We start from the raw sequence: 19,277 nt of genomic DNA, 5'->3' as shown, positions 1-19,277 counted from the left end.
TAGTATAGTATGGTGTTTTTTTTGGGCAAAAAAAGTCAAAGTTTTTTCGACCTCAAAATGTCATAAAAAACGTCATAGTATAGTATGGCGTTTTTTTCGGCCAAAAAAAGTCAAAACATTTTTCGACCTCAAAATGTCATAAAAAACGTCATAGTATAGTATGGCGTTTTTTTCCAGCAAAAAAAGTCAAAATTTTTTTCGACCTCAAAATGTCATAAAAAACGTCATAGTATAGTATGGCGTTTTTTTCCGGCAAAAAAAGTCAAAATTTTTTTCGACCTCAAAATGTCATAAAAAACGTCATAGTATAGTAAGGCGTCAAAATCGGCCAAAAAAAGTCAAAAATTTTTTCGACCTCAAAATGTCATAAAAAACGTCATAGTATAGTAAGGCGTCAAAATCGGCCAAAAAAAGTCAAAATTTTTTTCGACCTCAAAATGTCATAAAAAACGTCATAGTATAGTATGGCGTTTTTTTCCCGCAAAAAAAGTCAAAATTTTTTTCGACCTCAAAATGTCATAAAAAACGTCATAGTATAGTAAGGCGTCAAAATCGGCCAAAAAAAGTCAAAAATTTTTTCGACCTCAAAATGTCATAAAAAACGTCATAGTATAGTATGGCGTTTTTTTCGGCCAAAAAAAGTCAAAATTTTTTTCGACCTCAAAATGTCATAAAAAACGTCATAGTATAGTAAGGCGTCAAAATCGGCCAAAAAAAGTCAAAAATTTTTTCGACCTCAAAATGTCATAAAAAACGTCATAGTATAGTAAGGCGTCAAAATCGGCCAAAAAAAGTCAAAAATTTTTTCGACCTCAAAATGTCATAAAAAACGTCATAGTATAGTATGGCGTTTTTTTCGGCCAAAAAAAGTCAAAAATTTTTTCGACCTCAAAATGTCATAAAAAACGTCATAGTATAGTAAGGCGTCAAAATCGGCCAAAAAAAGTCAAAATTTTTTTCGACCTCAAAATGTCATAAAAAACGTCATAGTACAGAGTGGCGTTTTTTTCGGCCAAAAAAAGTCAAAATTTTTTTCGACCTCAAAATGTCATAAAAAACGTCATAGTATAGTATGGCGTCAAAATCGGCCAAAAAAAGTCAAAATTTTTTTCGACCTCAAAATGTCATAAAAAACCTAATAGTATAGTAAGGCGTCAAAATCGGCCAAAAAAAGTCAAAATTTTTTTCGACCTCAAAATGTCATAAAAAACCTCATAGTATAGTAAGGCGTCAAAATCGGCCAAAAAAAGTCAAAATTTTTTTCGACCTCAAAATGTCATAAAAAACGTCATAGTATAGTAAGGCGTCAAAATCGGCCAAAAAAAGTCAAAATTTTTTTCGACCTCAAAATGTCATAAAAAACCTCATAGTATAGTATGGCGCTTTTTTCGGCCAAAAAAAGTCAAAATTTTTTTCGACCTCAAAATGTCATAAAAAACGTCATAGTATAGTATGGCGTTTTTTTCCGGCAAAAAAGTCAAAATTTTTTTCGACCTCAAAATGTCATAAAAAACGTCATAGTATAGTAAGTGGTCAAAATCAGCCAAAAAAAATCAAAATTTTTTTCGACCTCAAAATGTCATAAAAAACGTCATAGTATAGTAAGGCGTCAAAATCGGCCAAAAAAAGTCAAAATTTTTTTCGACCTCAAAATGTCATAAAAAACGTCATAGTATAGTATGGCGTTTTTTTCCCGCAAAAAAAGTCAAAATTTTTTTCGACCTCAAAATGTCATAAAAAACGTCATAGTATAGTAAGGCGTCAAAATCGGCCAAAAAAAGTCAAAAATTTTTTCGACCTCAAAATGTCATAAAAAACGTCATAGTATAGTATGGCGTTTTTTTCGGCCTAAAAAAAGTCAAAATTTTTTTCGACCTCAAAATGTCATAAAAAACGTCATAGTATAGTAAGGCGTCAAAATCGGCCAAAAAAAGTCAAAAATTTTTTCGACCTCAAAATGTCATAAAAAACGTCATAGTATAGTATGGCGTTTTTTTCGGCCAAAAAAAGTCAAAATTTTTTTCGACCTCAAAATGTCATTAAAAACGTCATAGTATAGTAAGGCGTCAAAATCGGCCAAAAAAAGTCAAAATTTTTTTCGACCTCAAAATGTCATAAAAAACGTCATAGTATAGTATGGTGTTTTTTTTGGGCAAAAAAAGTCAAAGTTTTTTCGACCTCAAAATGTCATAAAAAACGTCATAGTATAGTATGGCGTTTTTTTCGGCCAAAAAAAGTCAAAACATTTTTCGACCTCAAAATGTCATAAAAAACGTCATAGTATAGTATGGCGTTTTTTTCCGTCAAAAAAAGTCAAAATTTTTTTCGACCTCAAAATGTCATAAAAAACGTCATAGTATAGTATGGCGTTTTTTTCCGGCAAAAAAAGTCAAAATTTTTTTCGACCTCAAAATGTCATAAAAAACGTCATAGTATAGTAAGGCGTCAAAATCAGCCAAAAAAAATCAAAATTTTTTTCGACCTCAAAATGTCATAAAAAACCTCATAGTATAGTATGGCGTTTTTTTCGGCCAAAAAAAGTCAAAATTTTTTTCGACCTCAAAATGTCATAAAAAACGTCATAGTATAGTATGGCGTTTTTTTCCGGCAAAAAAAGTCAAAATTTTTTTCGACCTCAAAATGTCATAAAAAACGTCATAGTATAGTAAGGCGTCAAAATCAGCCAAAAAAAATCAAAATTTTTTTCGACCTCAAAATGTCATAAAAAACGTCATAGTATAGTAAGGCGTCAAAATCGGCCAAAAAAAGTCAAAATTTTTTTCGACCTCAAAATGTCATAAAAAACGTCATAGTATAGTAAGGCGTCAAAATCGGACAAAAAAAGTCAAAAATTTTTTCGACCTCAAAATGTCATAAAAAACGTCATAGTATAGTAAGGCGTCAAAATCGGCCAAAAAAAGTCAAAATTTTTTTCGACCTCAAAATGTCATAAAAAACGTCATAGTATAGTATGGCGTTTTTTTCCGGCAAAAAAAGTCAAAATTTTTTTCGACCTCAAAATGTCATAAAAAACGTCATAGTATAGTAAGGCGTCAAAATCGGCCAAAAAAAGTCAAAAATTTTTTCGACCTCAAAATGTCATAAAAAACGTCATAGTATAGTAAGGCGTCAAAATCGGCCAAAAAAAGTCAAAAATTTTTTCGACCTCAAAATGTCATAAAAAACGTCATAGTATAGTATGGCGTTTTTTTCGGCCAAAAAAAGTCAAAAATTTTTTCGACCTCAAAATGTCATAAAAAACGTCATAGTATAGTAAGGCGTCAAAATCGGCCAAAAAAAGTCAAAAATTTTTTCGACCTCAAAATGTCATAAAAAACGTCATAGTATAGTATGGCGTTTTTTTCGGCCAAAAAAAGTCAAAATTTTTTTCGACCTCAAAATGTCATAAAAAACGTCATAGTACAGAGTGGCGTTTTTTTCGGCCAAAAAAAGTCAAAATTTTTTTCGACCTCAAAATGTCATAAAAAACGTCATAGTATAGTATGGCGTCAAAATCGGCCAAAAAAAGTCAAAATTTTTTTCGACCTCAAAATGTCATAAAAAACGTCATAGTATAGTAAGGCGTTTTTTTCGGCCAAAAAAAGTCAAAATTTTTTTCGACCTCAAAATGTCATTAAAAACGTCATAGTATAGTAAGGCGTCAAAATCGGCCAAAAAAAGTCAAAATTTTTTTCGACCTCAAAATGTCATAAAAAACGTCATAGTATAGTATGGTGTTTTTTTTGGGCAAAAAAAGTCAAAGTTTTTTCGACCTCAAAATGTCATAAAAAATGTCATAGTATAGTATGGCGTTTTTTTCGGCCAAAAAAAGTCAAAACATTTTTCGACCTCAAAATGTCATAAAAAACGTCATAGTATAGTATGGCGTTTTTTTCCAGCAAAAAAAGTCAAAAATTTTTTTCGACCTCAAAATGTCATAAAAAACGTCATAGTATAGTATGGCGTTTTTTTCCGGCAAAAAAAGTCAAAAATTTTTTCGACCTCAAAATGTCATAAAAAACGTCATAGTATAGTAAGGCGTCAAAATCGGCCAAAAAAAGTCAAAATTTTTTTCGACCTCAAAATGTCATAAAAAACGTCATAGTATAGTATGGTGTTTTTTTTGGGCAAAAAAAGTCAAAGTTTTTTCGACCTCAAAATGTCATAAAAAACGTCATAGTATAGTATGGCGTTTTTTTCGGCCAAAAAAAGTCAAAACATTTTTCGACCTCAAAATGTCATAAAAAACGTCATAGTATAGTATGGCGTTTTTTTCCAGCAAAAAAAGTCAAAATTTTTTTCGACCTCAAAATGTCATAAAAAACGTCATAGTATAGTATGGCGTTTTTTTCCGGCAAAAAAAGTCAAAAATTTTTTCGACCTCAAAATGTCATAAAAAACGTCATAGTATAGTAAGGCGTCAAAATCGGCCAAAAAAAGTCAAAATTTTTTTCGACCTCAAAATGTCATAAAAAACGTCATAGTATAGTAAGGCGTCAAAATCGGCCAAAAAAAGTCAAAAATTTTTTCGACCTCAAAATGTCATAAAAAACGTCATAGTATAGTAAGGCGTCAAAATCGGCCAAAAAAAGTCAAAATTTTTTTCGACCTCAAAATGTCATAAAAAACCTCATAGTATAGTATGGCGTTTTTTTCGGCCAAAAAAAGTCAAAATTTTTTTCGACCTCAAAATGTCATAAAAAACCTCATAGTATAGTATGGCGTTTTTTTCGGCCAAAAGAAGTCAAAATTTTTTTCGACCTCAAAATGTCATAAAAAACGTCATAGTATAGTATGGCGTCAAAATCGGCCAAAAAAAGTCAAAATTTTTTTCGACCTCAAAATGTCATAAAAAACGTCATAGTATAGTAAGGCGTCAAAATCGGCCAAAAAAAGTCAAAAATTTTTTCGACCTCAAAATGTCATAAAAAACGTCATAGTATAGTATGGTGTTTTTTTTGGGCAAAAAAAGTCAAAGTTTTTTCGACCTCAAAATGTCATAAAAAACGTCATAGTATAGTATGGCGTTTTTTTCGGCCAAAAAAAGTCAAAACATTTTTCGACCTCAAAATGTCATAAAAAACGTCATAGTATAGTATGGCGTTTTTTTCCAGCAAAAAAAGTCAAAATTTTGTTCGACCTCAAAATGTCATAAAAAACGTCATAGTATAGTATGGCGTCAAAATCGGCCAAAAAAAGTCAAAAATTTTTTCGACCTCAAAATGTCATAAAAAACGTCATAGTATAGTAAGGCGTCAAAATCGGCCAAAAAAAGTCAAAATTTTTTTCGACCTCAAAATGTCATAAAAAACGTCATAGTATAGTATGGCGTTTTTTTTGGGCAAAAAAAGTCAAAGTTTTTTCGACCTCAAAATGTCATAAAAAACGTCATAGTATAGTATGGCGTTTTTTTCGGCCAAAAAAAGTCAAAACATTTTTCGACCTCAAAATGTCATAAAAAACGTCATAGTATAGTATGGCGTTTTTTTCCAGCAAAAAAAGTCAAAATTTTTTTCGACCTCAAAATGTCATAAAAAACGTCATAGTATAGTATGGCGTTTTTTTCCGGCAAAAAAAGTCAAAATTTTTTTCGACCTCAAAATGTCATAAAAAACGTCATAGTATAGTAAGGCGTCAAAATCGGCCAAAAAAAGTCAAAAATTTTTTCGACCTCAAAATGTCATAAAAAACGCCATAGTATAGTAAGGCGTCAAAATCGGCCAAAAAAAGTCAAAATTTTTTTCGACCTCAAAATGTCATAAAAAACGTCATAGTATAGTAAGGCGTCAAAATCGGCCAAAAAAAGTCAAAATTTTTTTCGACCTCAAAATGTCATAAAAAACGTCATAGTATAGTATGGCGTTTTTTTCGGCCAAAAAAAGTCAAAATTTTTTTCGACCTCAAAATGTCATAAAAAACGTCATAGTACAGAGTGGCGTTTTTTTCGGCCAAAAAAAGTCAAAATTTTTTTCGACCTCAAAATGTCATAAAAAACGTCATAGTATAGTATGGCGTCAAAATCGGCCAAAAAAAGTCAAAATTTTTTTCGACCTCAAAATGTCATAAAAAACGTCATAGTATAGTAAGGCGTCAAAATCGGCCAAAAAAAGTCAAAATTTTTTTCGACCTCAAAATGTCATAAAAAACGTCATAGTATAGTAAGGCGTCAAAATCGGCCAAAAAAAGTCAAAATTTTTTTCGACCTCAAAATGTCATAAAAAACCTCATAGTATAGTAAGGCGTCAAAATCGGCCAAAAAAAGTCAAAATTTTTTTCGACCTCAAAATGTCATAAAAAACCTCATAGTATAGTATGGCGTTTTTTTCGGCCAAAAAAAGTCAAAATTTTTTTCGACCTCAAAATGTCATAAAAAACGTCATAGTATAGTATGGCGTTTTTTTCCGGCAAAAAAAGTCAAATTTTTTTTCGACCTCAAAATGTCATAAAAAACGTCATAGTATAGTAAGGCGTTTTTTTCGGCCAAAAAAAGTCAAAATTTTTTTCGACCTCAAAATGTCATAAAAAACGTCATAGTATAGTATGGCGTTTTTTTCGGCCGAAAAAAGTCAAAATTTTTTTCGACCTCAAAATGTCATAAAAAACGTCATAGTATAGTAAGGCGTCAAAATCGGCCAAAAAAAGTCAAAATTTTTTTCGACCTCAAAATGTCATAAAAAACGTCATAGTACAGAGTGGCGTTTTTTTCGGCCAAAAAAAGTCAAAATTTTTTTCGACCTCAAAATGTCATAAAAAACGTCATAGTATAGTATGGCGTCAAAATCGGCCAAAAAAAGTCAAAATTTTTTTCGACCTCAAAATGTCATAAAAAACGTCATAGTATAGTAAGGCGTCAAAATCGGCCAAAAAAAGTCAAAAATTTTTTCGACCTCAAAATGTCATAAAAAACGTCATAGTATAGTAAGGCGTCAAAATCGGCCAAAAAAAGTCAAAATTTTTTTCGACCTCAAAATGTCATAAAAAACGTCATAGTATAGTAAGGCGTCAAAATCGGCCAAAAAAAGTCAAAATTTTTTTCGACCTCAAAATGTCATAAAAAACCTCATAGTATAGTATGGCGTTTTTTTCGGCCAAAAAAAGTCAAAATTTTTTTCGACCTCAAAATGTCATAAAAAACGTCATAGTATAGTAAGGCGTCAAAATCTGCCAAAAAAAATCAAAATTTTTTTCGACCTCAAAATGTCATAAAAAACGTCATAGTATAGTAAGGCGTCAAAATCAGCCAAAAAAAATCAAAATTTTTTTCGACCTCAAAATGTCATAAAAAACGTCATAGTATAGTAAGGCGTCAAAATCGGCCAAAAAAATTAAAAATTTTTTTCGACCTCAAAATGTCATAAAAAACGTCATAGTATAGTATGGCGTTTTTTTCCGGCAAAAAAAGTCAAAATTTTTTTCGACCTCAAAATGTCATTAAAAACGTCATAGTATAGTATGGCGTTTTTTTCGGCCAAAAAAAGTCAAAATTTTTTTCGACCTCAAAATGTCATAAAAAACGTCATAGTATAGTAAGGCGTCAAAATCTGCCAAAAAAAATCAAAATTTTTTTCGACCTCAAAATGTCATAAAAAACGTCATAGTATAGTAAGGCGTCAAAATCAGCCAAAAAAAATCAAAATTTTTTTCGACCTCAAAATGTCATAAAAAACGTCATAGTATAGTAAGGCGTCAAAATCGGCCAAAAAAAGTCAAAATTTTTTTCGATCTCAAAATGTCATAAAAAACGTCATAGTATAGTATGGCGTTTTTTTCCGGCAAAAAAAGTCAAAATTTTTTTCGACCTCAAAATGTCATAAAAAACGTCATAGTATAGTATGGCGTTTTTTTCCGGCAAAAAAAGTCAAATTTTTTTTCGACCTCAAAATGTCATAAAAAACGTCATAGTATAGTAAGGCGTTTTTTTCGGCCAAAAAAAGTCAAAATTTTTTTCGACCTCAAAATGTCATAAAAAACGTCATAGTATAGTAAGGCGTCAAAATCGGCCAAAAAAAGTCAAAATTTTTTTCGACCTCAAAATGTCATAAAAAACGTCATAGTATAGTATGGCGTTTTTTTCCGGCAAAAAAAGTCAAATTTTTTTTCGACCTCAAAATGTCATAAAAAACGTCATAGTATAGTAAGCCGTTTTTTTCGGCCAAAAAAAGTCAAAATTTTTTTCGACCTCAAAATGTCATAAAAAACGTCATAGTATAGTAAGGCGTCAAAATCGGCCAAAAAAAGTCAAAATTTTTTTCGACCTCAAAATGTCATAAAAAACGTCATAGTATAGTATGGCTTCAAAATCGGCCAAAAAAAGTCAAAAATTTTTTCGACCTCAAAATGTCATAAAAAACGTCATAGTATAGTAAGGCGTCAAAATCGGCCAAAAAAAGTCAAAAATTTTTTCGACCTCAAAATGTCATAAAAAACGTCATAGTATAGTATGGCGTTTTTTTCGGCCAAAAAAAGTCAAAAATTTTTTCGACCCCAAAATGTCATAAAAAACGTCATAGTATAGTAAGGCGTCAAAATCGGCCAAAAAAAGTCAAAATTTTTTTCGACCTCAAAATGTCATAAAAAACGTCATAGTATAGTAAGGCGTCAAAATCGGCCAAAAAAAGTCAAAATTTTTTTCGACCTCAAAATGTCATAAAAAACGTCATAGTATAGTATGGCTTCAAAATCGGCCAAATAAAGTCAAAATTTTTTTCGACCTCAAAATGTCATAAAAAACGTCATAGTATAGTATGGCGTTTTTTTCCTGCAAAAAAAGTCAAAATTTTTTTCGACCTCAAAATGTCATAAAAAACGTCATATGGCCGAAAGGCGTCAAAAAATGGCAAAAAAAGTCAAATTTTTGTAAGACCTCAAAATATCATAAAAAACGTCATAGTATAGTAAGGCGTCAAAAAATGCCAAAAAAAGTCAAATTTTTGTAAGACCTCAAAATGTCATAAAAAACGTCATACGGCCATAAGGCGTCAAAAAAAGTCAAATTTTTGTAAGACCTCAAAATGTCATAAAAAACGTCATACGGCCGTAAGGCGTCAAAAAAAGTCAAATTTTTGTAAGACCTCAAAATGTCATAAAAAACGTCATACGGCCGTAAGGCGTCAAAAAAAGTCAAATTTTTGTAAGACCTCAAAATGTCATAAAAAACGCCATACGGCCGTAAGGCGTCAAAAAATGTCAAAAAAAAAGTCATATTTTAGTAAGACTTCAAAATGTCATATTATAGTAAGGCGTCAAAAAATGGCAAAAAAAGTCAAATTTTTGTAAGACCTCAAAATGTAATAAAAAATGTCATACGGCCGTAAGGCGTCAAAAACATGTCAAATTTTTTTCGACCTCAAAATGTCATAAAAAACGTCATAGTATAAAATTTTTTTCGACCTCAAAATGTCATAAAAAACGTCATAGTATAAAATTTTTTTCGACCTCAAAATGTCATAAAAAACGTCATAGTATAGTATGGCGTTTTTTTCCGGCAAAAAAAGTCAAAATTTTTTTCGACCTCAAAATGTCATAAAAAACGTCATAGTATAGTATGGCGTTTTTTTCCGGCAAAAAAAGTCAAATTTTTTTTCGACCTCAAAATGTCATAAAAAACGTCATAGTATAGTAAGGCGTTTTTTTCGGCCAAAAAAAGTCAAAATTTTTTTCGACCTCAAAATGTCATAAAAAACGTCATAGTATAGTAAGGCGTCAAAATCGGCCAAAAAAAGTCAAAATTTTTTTCGACCTCAAAATGTCATAAAAAACGTCATAGTATAGTATGGCGTTTTTTTCCGGCAAAAAAAGTCAAATTTTTTTTCGACCTCAAAATGTCATAAAAAACGTCATAGTATAGTAAGGCGTCAAAATCGGCCAAAAAAAGTCAAAATTTTTTTCGACCTCAAAATGTCATAAAAAACGTCATAGTATAGTAAGGCGTCAAAATCGGCCAAAAAAAGTCAAAATTTTTTTCGACCTCAAAATGTCATAAAAAACGTCATAGTATAGTATGGCTTCAAAATCGGCCAAAAAAAGTCAAAAATTTTTTCGACCTCAAAATGTCATAAAAAACGTCATAGTATAGTAAGGCGTCAAAATCGGCCAAAAAAAGTCAAAAATTTTTTCGACCTCAAAATGTCATAAAAAACGTCATAGTATAGTATGGCGTTTTTTTCGGCCAAAAAAAGTCAAAAATTTTTTCGACCCCAAAATGTCATAAAAAACGTCATAGTATAGTAAGGCGTCAAAATCGGCCAAAAAAAGTCAAAATTTTTTTCGACCTCAAAATGTCATAAAAAACGTCATAGTATAGTAAGGCGTCAAAATCGGCCAAAAAAAGTCAAAATTTTTTTCGACCTCAAAATGTCATAAAAAACGTCATAGTATAGTATGGCTTCAAAATCGGCCAAATAAAGTCAAAATTTTTTTCGACCTCAAAATGTCATAAAAAACGTCATAGTATAGTATGGCGTTTTTTTCCTGCAAAAAAAGTCAAAATTTTTTTCGACCTCAAAATGTCATAAAAAACGTCATAGTATAGTAAGGCGTCAAAATCGACCAAAAAAAAGTCAAAATTTTTTTCGACCTCAAAATGTCATAAAAAAGGCCATAGTATAGTAAGGCGTCAAAATTGGACAAAAAAAGTCAAAATTTTTTTCGACTTTAAAATGTCATAAAAAACGTCATAGTATAGTAAGGTGTCAAAATCGGCCAAAAAAAGTCAAAAATTTTTTCGACCTCAAAATGTCATAAAAAACGTCATAGTATAGTATGGCGTTTTTTTCGGCCGAAAAAAGTCAAAATTTTTTTCGACCTCAAAATGTCATAAAAAACGTCATAGTATAGTAAGGCGTCAAAATCGGCCAAAAAAAGTCAAAAATTTTTTCGACCTCAAAATGTCATAAAAAACGCCGTAGTAAAGTAAGGCGTCAAAATCGGCCAAAAAAAGTCAAAAATTTTTTCGACCTCAAAATGTCATAAAAAACGTCATAGTATAGTAAGGCGTCAAAATCGGCCAAAAAAAGTCAAAATTTTTGGAAGACCTCAAAATGTCATAAAAAACGCCATAGTATAGTATGGCGTTTTTTTCGGCCAAAAAAAGTCAACATTTTTTTCGACCTCAAAATGTCATAAAAAACGTCATAGTATAGTAAGGCGTCAAAATCGGCCAAAAAAAGTCAAAAAATTTTTCGACCTCAAAATGTCATAAAAAACGTCATAGTATAGTAAGGCGTCAAAATCGGCCAAAGAAAGTCAAAATTTGTTTCGACCTCAAAATGTCATAAAAAACGTCATAGTATAGTAAGGCGTCAAAATCGGCCAAAAAAAGTCAAAAATTTTTTCGACTTCAAAATGTCATAAAAAACGTCATAGTATAGTATGGCGTTTTTTTCGGCCAAAAAAAGTCAAAATTTTTTTCGACCTCAAAATGTCATAAAAAACGTCATAGTATAGTATGGCGTCAAAATCAGCCAAAAAAAGTCAAAATTTTTTTCGACCTCAAAATGTCATAAAAAACGTCATACGGCCGTAAGGCGTCAAAATATGCCAAATCACGTCATAGTACACTGTAAAAAGAGTAAAAAAAAAAGTTTACAGTAAAATAACGGCAGCTGTTGTTGCCAAAATAGCACCGTTAAATTATGGTAAAACATTTTCTCCATTTACTGTAATAAATTGTATTGATACTGTTGATTTTACAGTTAATACAATTCAGTATTTTATTGTACAAAAATGTTCTTAGTTTTAAAAAAAACTGTTTTACCTGAAAATTTACATGGAAACATGTTATTATTATTGTTAAAATAGTTTTAAATGTTCAAACTCTTTTTTGTTGTGGTAAAATACTGAATCAAGCATAGAGTTTACAGTTAACAAATGTGCTTATTTCAATATCTATATTGATATATCTATATCTATATCTATATAACAAAACAGCCACAAAAAAATCCACCTTAAAATTTTGAAATACAGAAACTCTTTATTTGATATTTATGAAGTTGTAAACATCAAAATCAAAGTTTAACATATCACATAGTATCTCTGAATGAGAAAGACATGTTCACAAGTTTACATTGAAACTGCTCCAGTTTTAAAACCAGTGTACTAAGCTGAACACACTTTTTACTTATAAACTGTTAAAGTGCACTGTTTAAAGTGCACTGTTTGTTACAAATCTAACCACAGTGGTATCAGTGTATTATTTTCACATTATAAATAAAATCAGCCCTGAAGAACAAAAGTTTCAACTCTTGCATCATTAATCAAAAAGAATTACTCCAAGGAATTTTTTAAAGGTAATTCTTCACATTAAAGATACAAGTCCACCAGAATGGAACTAGCAAATTTACCTCAACTTCTTTGAAGTACAAAAATCAGTGCAGTGAACACATGTCAACTGTACCAGACAACCTAGTAAAACTTCACATCTCTAAAACTCTAAAAACAAGTTAACAACACAACATCTGCAGTACGTATAACATCTGTGTACCTTTTATCATGCCATCTCTCAACATCACTGGAAAGTCCACTCATGGTCAGCAAGGTCTGAGATCAAAGTGAAGACTCTGGGATTGACTGAGTGCACTTTTCTCTTTTCCTTCAACTCAACTTTGGTGCCTTTCTCCGGATTTATTGAAAAGAAACACCTGTATGAAAGAGAGAGAGAGAGAGAGAGAGAGAGAGAGAGAGAGAGAGAGAGAGAGAGAGAGATCAACCTCAGGTAGTATATCACACGCCTTGCATTTTCTAGTATTATAAAAAGAAAGAAATTTTACCGTTGGAGGAACTCCAGTGTAGACCGTAGTTCCACTGGGTAGTGTATGTTGAAGCAGTAGTAACTCCCAAACATCAGGCAAATGGCAGACGTGAAGGAAGTGATGTGGTCGTTGACAACCTCTTTGTCGATGCTCAACATAAATGTCTCAGCTGCAAAGCAGGAGGACCCTAATAATAAACATCAAGAAAAAACAAATTTTAGTGACAAATACTTCAATAGAAGCCTAAATCATCAGTCATTCAATCTACTGCGTGTTATCAGGTAAAATATAAGCCAGTGTCTCAAAGTGGGCTACAAGCTATGAAATCAATCAAAGTGAACAACAAGCCAAGAGTACAACTGTATAGTAGTATATCGGTATAGAAAGCTTGCAGGTTTGTTACAGTTTACTTACCACACACAATGAGGCATGGTGTTGGTGGCACATTCTCCATCTGAACCTCCTCGGCAAGGCTGGTCTTCTCAATGAACTGGAACAGGTGCTCTTTCTTCTCATCAAAATGAGCCAGTAAAAGAAGCACCATCTGTATGACCTCTTCTGAGCAACCAGTGGAGTGACCTCTTTCAGTTTGAAGCTTGAGAAGAGCATCCAGAACTCGTTTGTGTTTATGTGCATCAGCACGTTTGAAGAAGTTTAAGAGACGTGCCCCCTTTTTGTCCACATTAGCAAGGAAGGACTCAATCAAACTCTCGCCAGTCAGTTCCTGGAAGTGTGCTGCCATACCAACTTCCTCAAACAAAAATGGCCATTGCTGGCTTAATTTCTGGATGCTTGTGCCATTATTGATGTCTCTGCGCTGCATGAAATAGGTCGACTTGATTAATTCTTTCACAGCATCTGAAGTATAGTTCATCTGTTCAAACATCTTCATTTTTTCTTTTTTTTCCAGCTGACTCTCCTCAGTCTCAGGGAGTGACAGGTGTTTCGGCATCCAGTTGACACAGCCATATGTGTCTTGAACTCTTGCTCTTTGTTCACAAGATATTTCATCTGTGTCATCATCTGATCCTGCTTTGCGTTTCTGTATCTTTGGTTGGATTTTTACAAGTCTTCATCATTTCACAGACCACAATCCTTACCATTTCTCGTTCTAGTCGCGGACTTGGCCTTTTCTGTCTTTCCAAACTCTGTACTTACTCTTCAGGAAACTGTCTACCCAGTTTGCCGCAAGTTGATAAGAGCTTGCTGATGGTGATGATGATGAAGCTGTGGATGTTGATGGTGAGGGAGTGACCGAGGAGGGAGAGGAAAGGATAGACACTAGAGAGGAACATGCTAGGGCTGGAGCTAGAGTGGATGAGTCTGTAAAAGTATACAAAAAAGATTTGTAATCATTAAACCTTTAATGTTTTCCCATTCTGTAACAAAATGTAGGGTGTTGATAAATTCTGCAAAATATTATCAAAATTATTGCATTCATTTTGACAGACTGTGTTGTGGTGGCAATGTTTTATACTCACTGCTTTGGGCCCAAGCAGCAACCAGTCTTCTGGCTTGGATGGGCTTTAATACTGGCAGCAAGTCTCCCTCTGTGATGTACTGTAAATCATCTGTTGTTACAGCACCAAGTCCCTTCACAGTATCTTCAACTGACTTGACAACTTGATCAGGAAGATCAGGAAGCACTGTTGCTACAGCATCGCTTATCCTCTGTGATTGATCCATGTCTGTTAATACACACAAAAGTGACCATTTTAGCATCTGGCCTTCTGATTTAGTGTGACAAGAGACTGTGCTTTAATGGGACAATCTGGTATCCACTGTTTATGTAATATGATAAGGGCCACATGTCAATCAGTTCATTAACAAGTCTGCACTGTAATCTTCCAGTGTCCTTTTTTACAGAGTACATGTGGTAGCGTGAAAGAAATTCCCCATCATATACTCTCATCAAAAAATGAAGTGCAAAATCATCTTTCACGAGAATGAGGATGATTTCACCAAACTCCACTGAATCATCATTCCTTGTGACAACAAATTGTCCCTTCCTGTAAATTATCCCATTATACTGCACATCAACAGGAATTTTTGTATTTCTTTCAGTGAAGCCAAACTGGAGGATTGTGCCTTTAACTTCATCACTGTAAAGCTCTGAGTAAAATGGTGACCCATCTTTTACTTGCAAGGCTGGAGGACTCACTGACCCAGCAGAAAGAAAGGCATGAAACATCTGATGCCTCTCTGAAAGAGTCAAACACAAATTTTTGAAATTCTTCAGATGTCTCGTATATCTTTTGAAGTAACTATGTTTGCTCTCAAAACGCATAGTCCATAGCCTGATGAGTGGGCCAAATTTCAGGATCAGTCCTGGATAATGCCGCAAGTAATGGTGTTTAGGTCTCAAATATTCTTGGATGAGAACATCCAGATAGGCGACCTGAGCCTTGGAAATTTGCTGAGCACAAATCAGGTCAACAATATCCTTAAGCTGCAAAATTAGCTGCCAAACATTACCTTGGGGATGCACTTTGTTACCAATTATCATAGCCAACAGTCTCAAGAGGTTCCAATTTTGGACAGCATGTCCACTTAGTTTCAGTGTTTGAGAACTGACCTCACAAGGTTTGGAGCAAGCATCTGTTGCTTTGTATTTGAACTGCTTGATTCGCCTGTTCAAAATTGTGTAGGTAAACCATCTCTTTGTTTTGATGAAGTACTTGAGGTAAAGAGCAACATCGTATGAGAGCACACCCTCAAAGATGCCATGACCAAGACATCATGCCAGGTGAGCAAACATCAAAGTTTTGTAGAATATTAAATACTGACCTGAACTTGATCCCTTGTACTTGTGGGGTGTCCTCTGTCTCCAGCTGTTCAACGGCAGATCTGTATGTTTCTGGCGTCCGCTCTAGTCCACAGATGTTGGGATCAGCACCCTGAAATTCAGTTCGAGAAATCAGGCAATATCTGCAGAAGTACTCATAAGAACTAAAATTTTCTGTGAAACCACCAATGGCATGAGAGCCCAGGTTGTCTCCAGCAATGCAGTAGAGAGCTCCCTTTACAACAAGGTCATCTCCCATTGTTATCCCATTTTCCTCCAGTTCTTTCAGACCAGTAAGCAGTTCAGAAAAAACCTTGGCGTAGCCAAAGTCTGTCCCAACTCATGTATATTCTGTATTTCCTCAACAATGTTTTGAATGGTAGACACGGGAAGAAGATGTTGTCCCTGTAGTTTCATGTAAAACATACAGATATTTCTCAGATACAGGTCGCTGAAATTGGACCCATCCCCTACAGTGTCTTCAGCATCAGACACACTAGCAGGTTCCTGTATGGTAGCACTTGTAGTGGGACTCTCACTGTGTGCATCTTGGATTGACACACAAATCATATTTTCTGACCAACGTCTGTGCTTTCTGGACATGTGAGAGGTAAAAGACGTTTTTCCAGTGAACACACTTCTGCATCCTCTCACTGGGCAAGCTACCTGACGCCCTTCTCTTATGTGCTCCTTTAAGTGAGCAACCAGCTGTTTGGTTCCCTCACACTGGCGTTCGCACAGTGAGATAGTGCATTTTAATGGCGTTGAGGTCACATCCTGAATCACGTTAAAGGTTGTGCTGTTGTGGTGGCGATAGAAGTGCGCTTTTAGAGCTGCATTACCTGAAAACACCTGTTTACAACTTGTTCCAACACATTTAAAAATGTGCCGGGGTTCGTTGCGATGCAGTTTACAATGTAAAACATCTGCTTTTACAAACTGAACGTTTTCTCCACATACATTACAAGAGTACATCTTCAATAGTCAAATACACCGCGGTTAGCCGTTCAATACACTGCGCGGTTAGCTAACCAGAGGCTTCAGCAAACAGACTGCGTTTGAAAAGCCGACAAACTAGTTTACTGAAGCTATTGATGATTCTACATTCGCCTCGTAAACACGTCTGAGCGTGTATTATACGTTTCAACGTTGTTCTAAGGTATAATGTACCCAAGTTAGAAAGTAAAGCTATGTGGACATTAAAGCTATGTCCACGTTAGCCGTCTGTAATGCATCCCTCTTCATGAGCCGAATAAACCCACTTCAAATTTAATTTACGGTACTTACCGAGGTAACTAAAGACAGCTTCAACTTCTGGCTGAGGCAAATGGTGACCCGAAGTCAGAGGTTAACAGACGCGCGTCAGATACAGTGCGCTGATTGGTGTATTTGTAACCTGGCGCATAAATGTCAACCAATGCGCAGTCCCCAAACTTTTTTTAATTATCCATCTGCCGTCTGCTTCTGTGTTCCGTCATCACTTTATCGCGTGTACTGGCGCGTGCAGTCAGCTGTCAACCTGAAAATGTTGCCGCCAGGTGTTGCATATCGGCGGTTGTGACGCATATTTTGAGCGACAAAAAATAAAAAACATTTTATTTTAATGTTACAAGAGCAACATAATCTTCAAATTTAGAATTACATTTAAAAAAAATGAAATAAAATAAAAATACTTTTAAATTAAATACTTTATTTTCCAAAGTTACAGGGAGCCACAGCAGAGGGATGAAAGAGCCACATGCGGCTCTGGAGCCGTGGGTTTCCGACCCCTGATCTAATCAAACCGTCACAAATACTTATGTCTATTTTCATTTTAGTCCTTTTCACCATTTCACTGTATTAGCATACAGGATTAGAGCTTCCAATTTTCTTAAAGTGTGTAGATTTAGTGTCGAGTCTTTCAGTATCTTGTAGGAAAGTGGAATTCCACTCACGCTACTACCATATTCAAGACATACATTAAATTAGTATAATAAGACCTTCATCAGTGTGTATGTGTTCTTTGTTAAAATGACAAGGATTAGACTACTCCTTAAACACCTACCTTGCACTGCTGAATTCCCTAATACGTGTGAAATGAAGACACACATAATACTTGGAGACCACTCACAGTCTGCACAAAAACACTGAAACTGACAAAAAGTCACGTAACCAGTGAAAGACTCAACTGTCTCCCCCGCTTGCTTTTGTGTAAATTATTGTAGTAAATAAGCTTTAATATCATTTTGTCACAGTTAAATCTAATTTCTTAGAATGCACACACTTGAACAAGTGAACATTTCTGCCAGTTCTTAGTTAAAGGCCCTTTGTTTCCATTAGAGTCATGACAGTTCTTTCAAAGGTGATTCAGAGATGAAGTAGAATTTAATAAATCATTGTAAGGACAGTTGGTTTCAGTGTTACTGGACAGAAGAAGTGCCTTATTGGTAAACGCAGCACCCTGATATATTAATACTATGATGATAAAGTAATACAATGTTCTCATTGTAAAACATTGCACTCATATTAAACTCCAGTTTTGCTGACATATCGACACTGTCTCTGAGTTTCTACCAATCAGATGCCCTTGAGCAGATGCTCAGTGGCAGCATAACACTGTGGATGAGTGAAACATGCCTTGTCTTACAATTACAGTCATGCCAATCTATTTTTAGCAGTTATTCAGAAAACAAGGTTGTTGAGAGCCAATTACAGTCCAAAGTGCCTCCTCCTGCTCTTATTATTCTATCTGTGCAGGAGCACCTTGCAGTTACAGTTGATTTTGTGGTTCAGGCCAGCTACTACAATTTGAATTACTTTATGAGCTCTTGTTTTGACTGTAGAAATCACAGAAGTACCCAATTGTCTCTGATGAGCAACTGAAAACAGAAACTTCTAAAACACTGGTGGTGTGTTTTCCTCATTTTCACAGATAAGAATACTACAAGATATTTTTAATAGACTAACCCCATAGACTAAATGAACAGTGTAATGTTAACAGAAAATGTAACCCAAGTATCCTAATGTATCGCTCCCTAGTGACACTTAAGTGGGCAGTTTGGGTTACATTAGGAGGAAAGCCCAGAGAAAACTGAAATGGTCTCTAATCGTTGACTGACATTCAGTGACCCTCTTGAGGTGATCACAGTGCATCATGTCTGTTATGTTGGAGGCAATTTGCAATTATAATGTAAATGATCACCAGAGGAAAGTCCTTTGGTTTCAGAAAGAAAAATAATTACAAAGATGTGGTTATTAAAGTCTTAAAAATGAATCAAATCACAAGATAAGTGTAATAAACCAGTAAACAGGTGATATAAAAGCTCAGTACAGTATAACATGAGGTGTTCAATAACTGAAGATGTGATGCAAATAGAAAATATGTTATTGAAAAATGGTGTGTCTTGACACTAATGATTTAATGATTCAGTGTCAGAAAGAGAAATTTCAACTTATTCCCTGTGAGTGTTTATAATAACAATAAACAATGTCTCGTTGGGCAAAATAACAATAACAGTATTTTCCATTTGTACTTTGGCTCCTATATTAATTCTTGCATATTCTAGTATATTATTTGCTACATAGATAAAGTTTTATTATTCTCACTTTTCTTATTATTCTTCCTATTTTGGTCATCTGTTGTTGATGCCAGTCCACTATGTGATGAAAGTGAAAGCCAAATGTAGGTGTGACAAAAAAGAATGCCAAGAGATTGTTCAGTTGGTTACACTTTCCCTCCAGAGTCCCTCACAGCAGTGAAACAG

The 19,277-nt window shown here is 34.0% G+C and overlaps 1 protein-coding gene across 1 annotated transcript; it reads right to left on the bottom strand.

Annotated features, from left to right (window-relative positions):
* Nucleotides 1-12,429: 12,429 nt before the first annotated feature.
* LOC121182230 lies at nucleotides 12,430-14,044 on the bottom strand. The gene is made up of 4 exons (XM_041038630.1): nucleotides 13,908-14,044; nucleotides 13,164-13,819; nucleotides 12,768-12,936; nucleotides 12,430-12,638 (listed from the first exon to the last, which is right to left on the bottom strand). The coding sequence occupies exons 1-4, from the start codon at nucleotides 14,042-14,044 to the stop codon at nucleotides 12,506-12,508; spliced, it is 1,095 nt and encodes a 364-aa protein (XP_040894564.1). The 3' UTR covers nucleotides 12,430-12,505.
* Between the last annotated feature and the right edge of the window lie 5,233 nt (nucleotides 14,045-19,277).

This window comes from Toxotes jaculatrix, chromosome 1, assembly GCF_017976425.1.
Source record: "Toxotes jaculatrix isolate fToxJac2 chromosome 1, fToxJac2.pri, whole genome shotgun sequence".
Lineage (NCBI taxonomy): Eukaryota > Metazoa > Chordata > Actinopteri > Toxotidae > Toxotes > Toxotes jaculatrix.
Note: the sequence above shows the minus strand (reverse complement) of the source record. Positions and strands in the feature narration are given on the sequence as shown.

Bases quoted from the DNA above. Each gene is read 5' to 3' on its own strand.
- LOC121182230 (XM_041038630.1), bottom strand. From the start codon at position 14,044: ATGTTCCTCTCTAGTGTCTATCCTTTCCTCTCCCTCCTCGGTCACTCC. The intron at 13,820-13,907 runs GTAAGTACAGAG...GAAATGATGAAG, and splicing joins GGTAGACAGTTTCCTGAAGA to ACTTGTAAAAATCCAACCAA. The intron at 12,639-12,767 runs GTAAAATTTCTT...TCTTTCATACAG, and splicing joins ACACTGGAGTTCCTCCAACG to GTGTTTCTTTTCAATAAATC.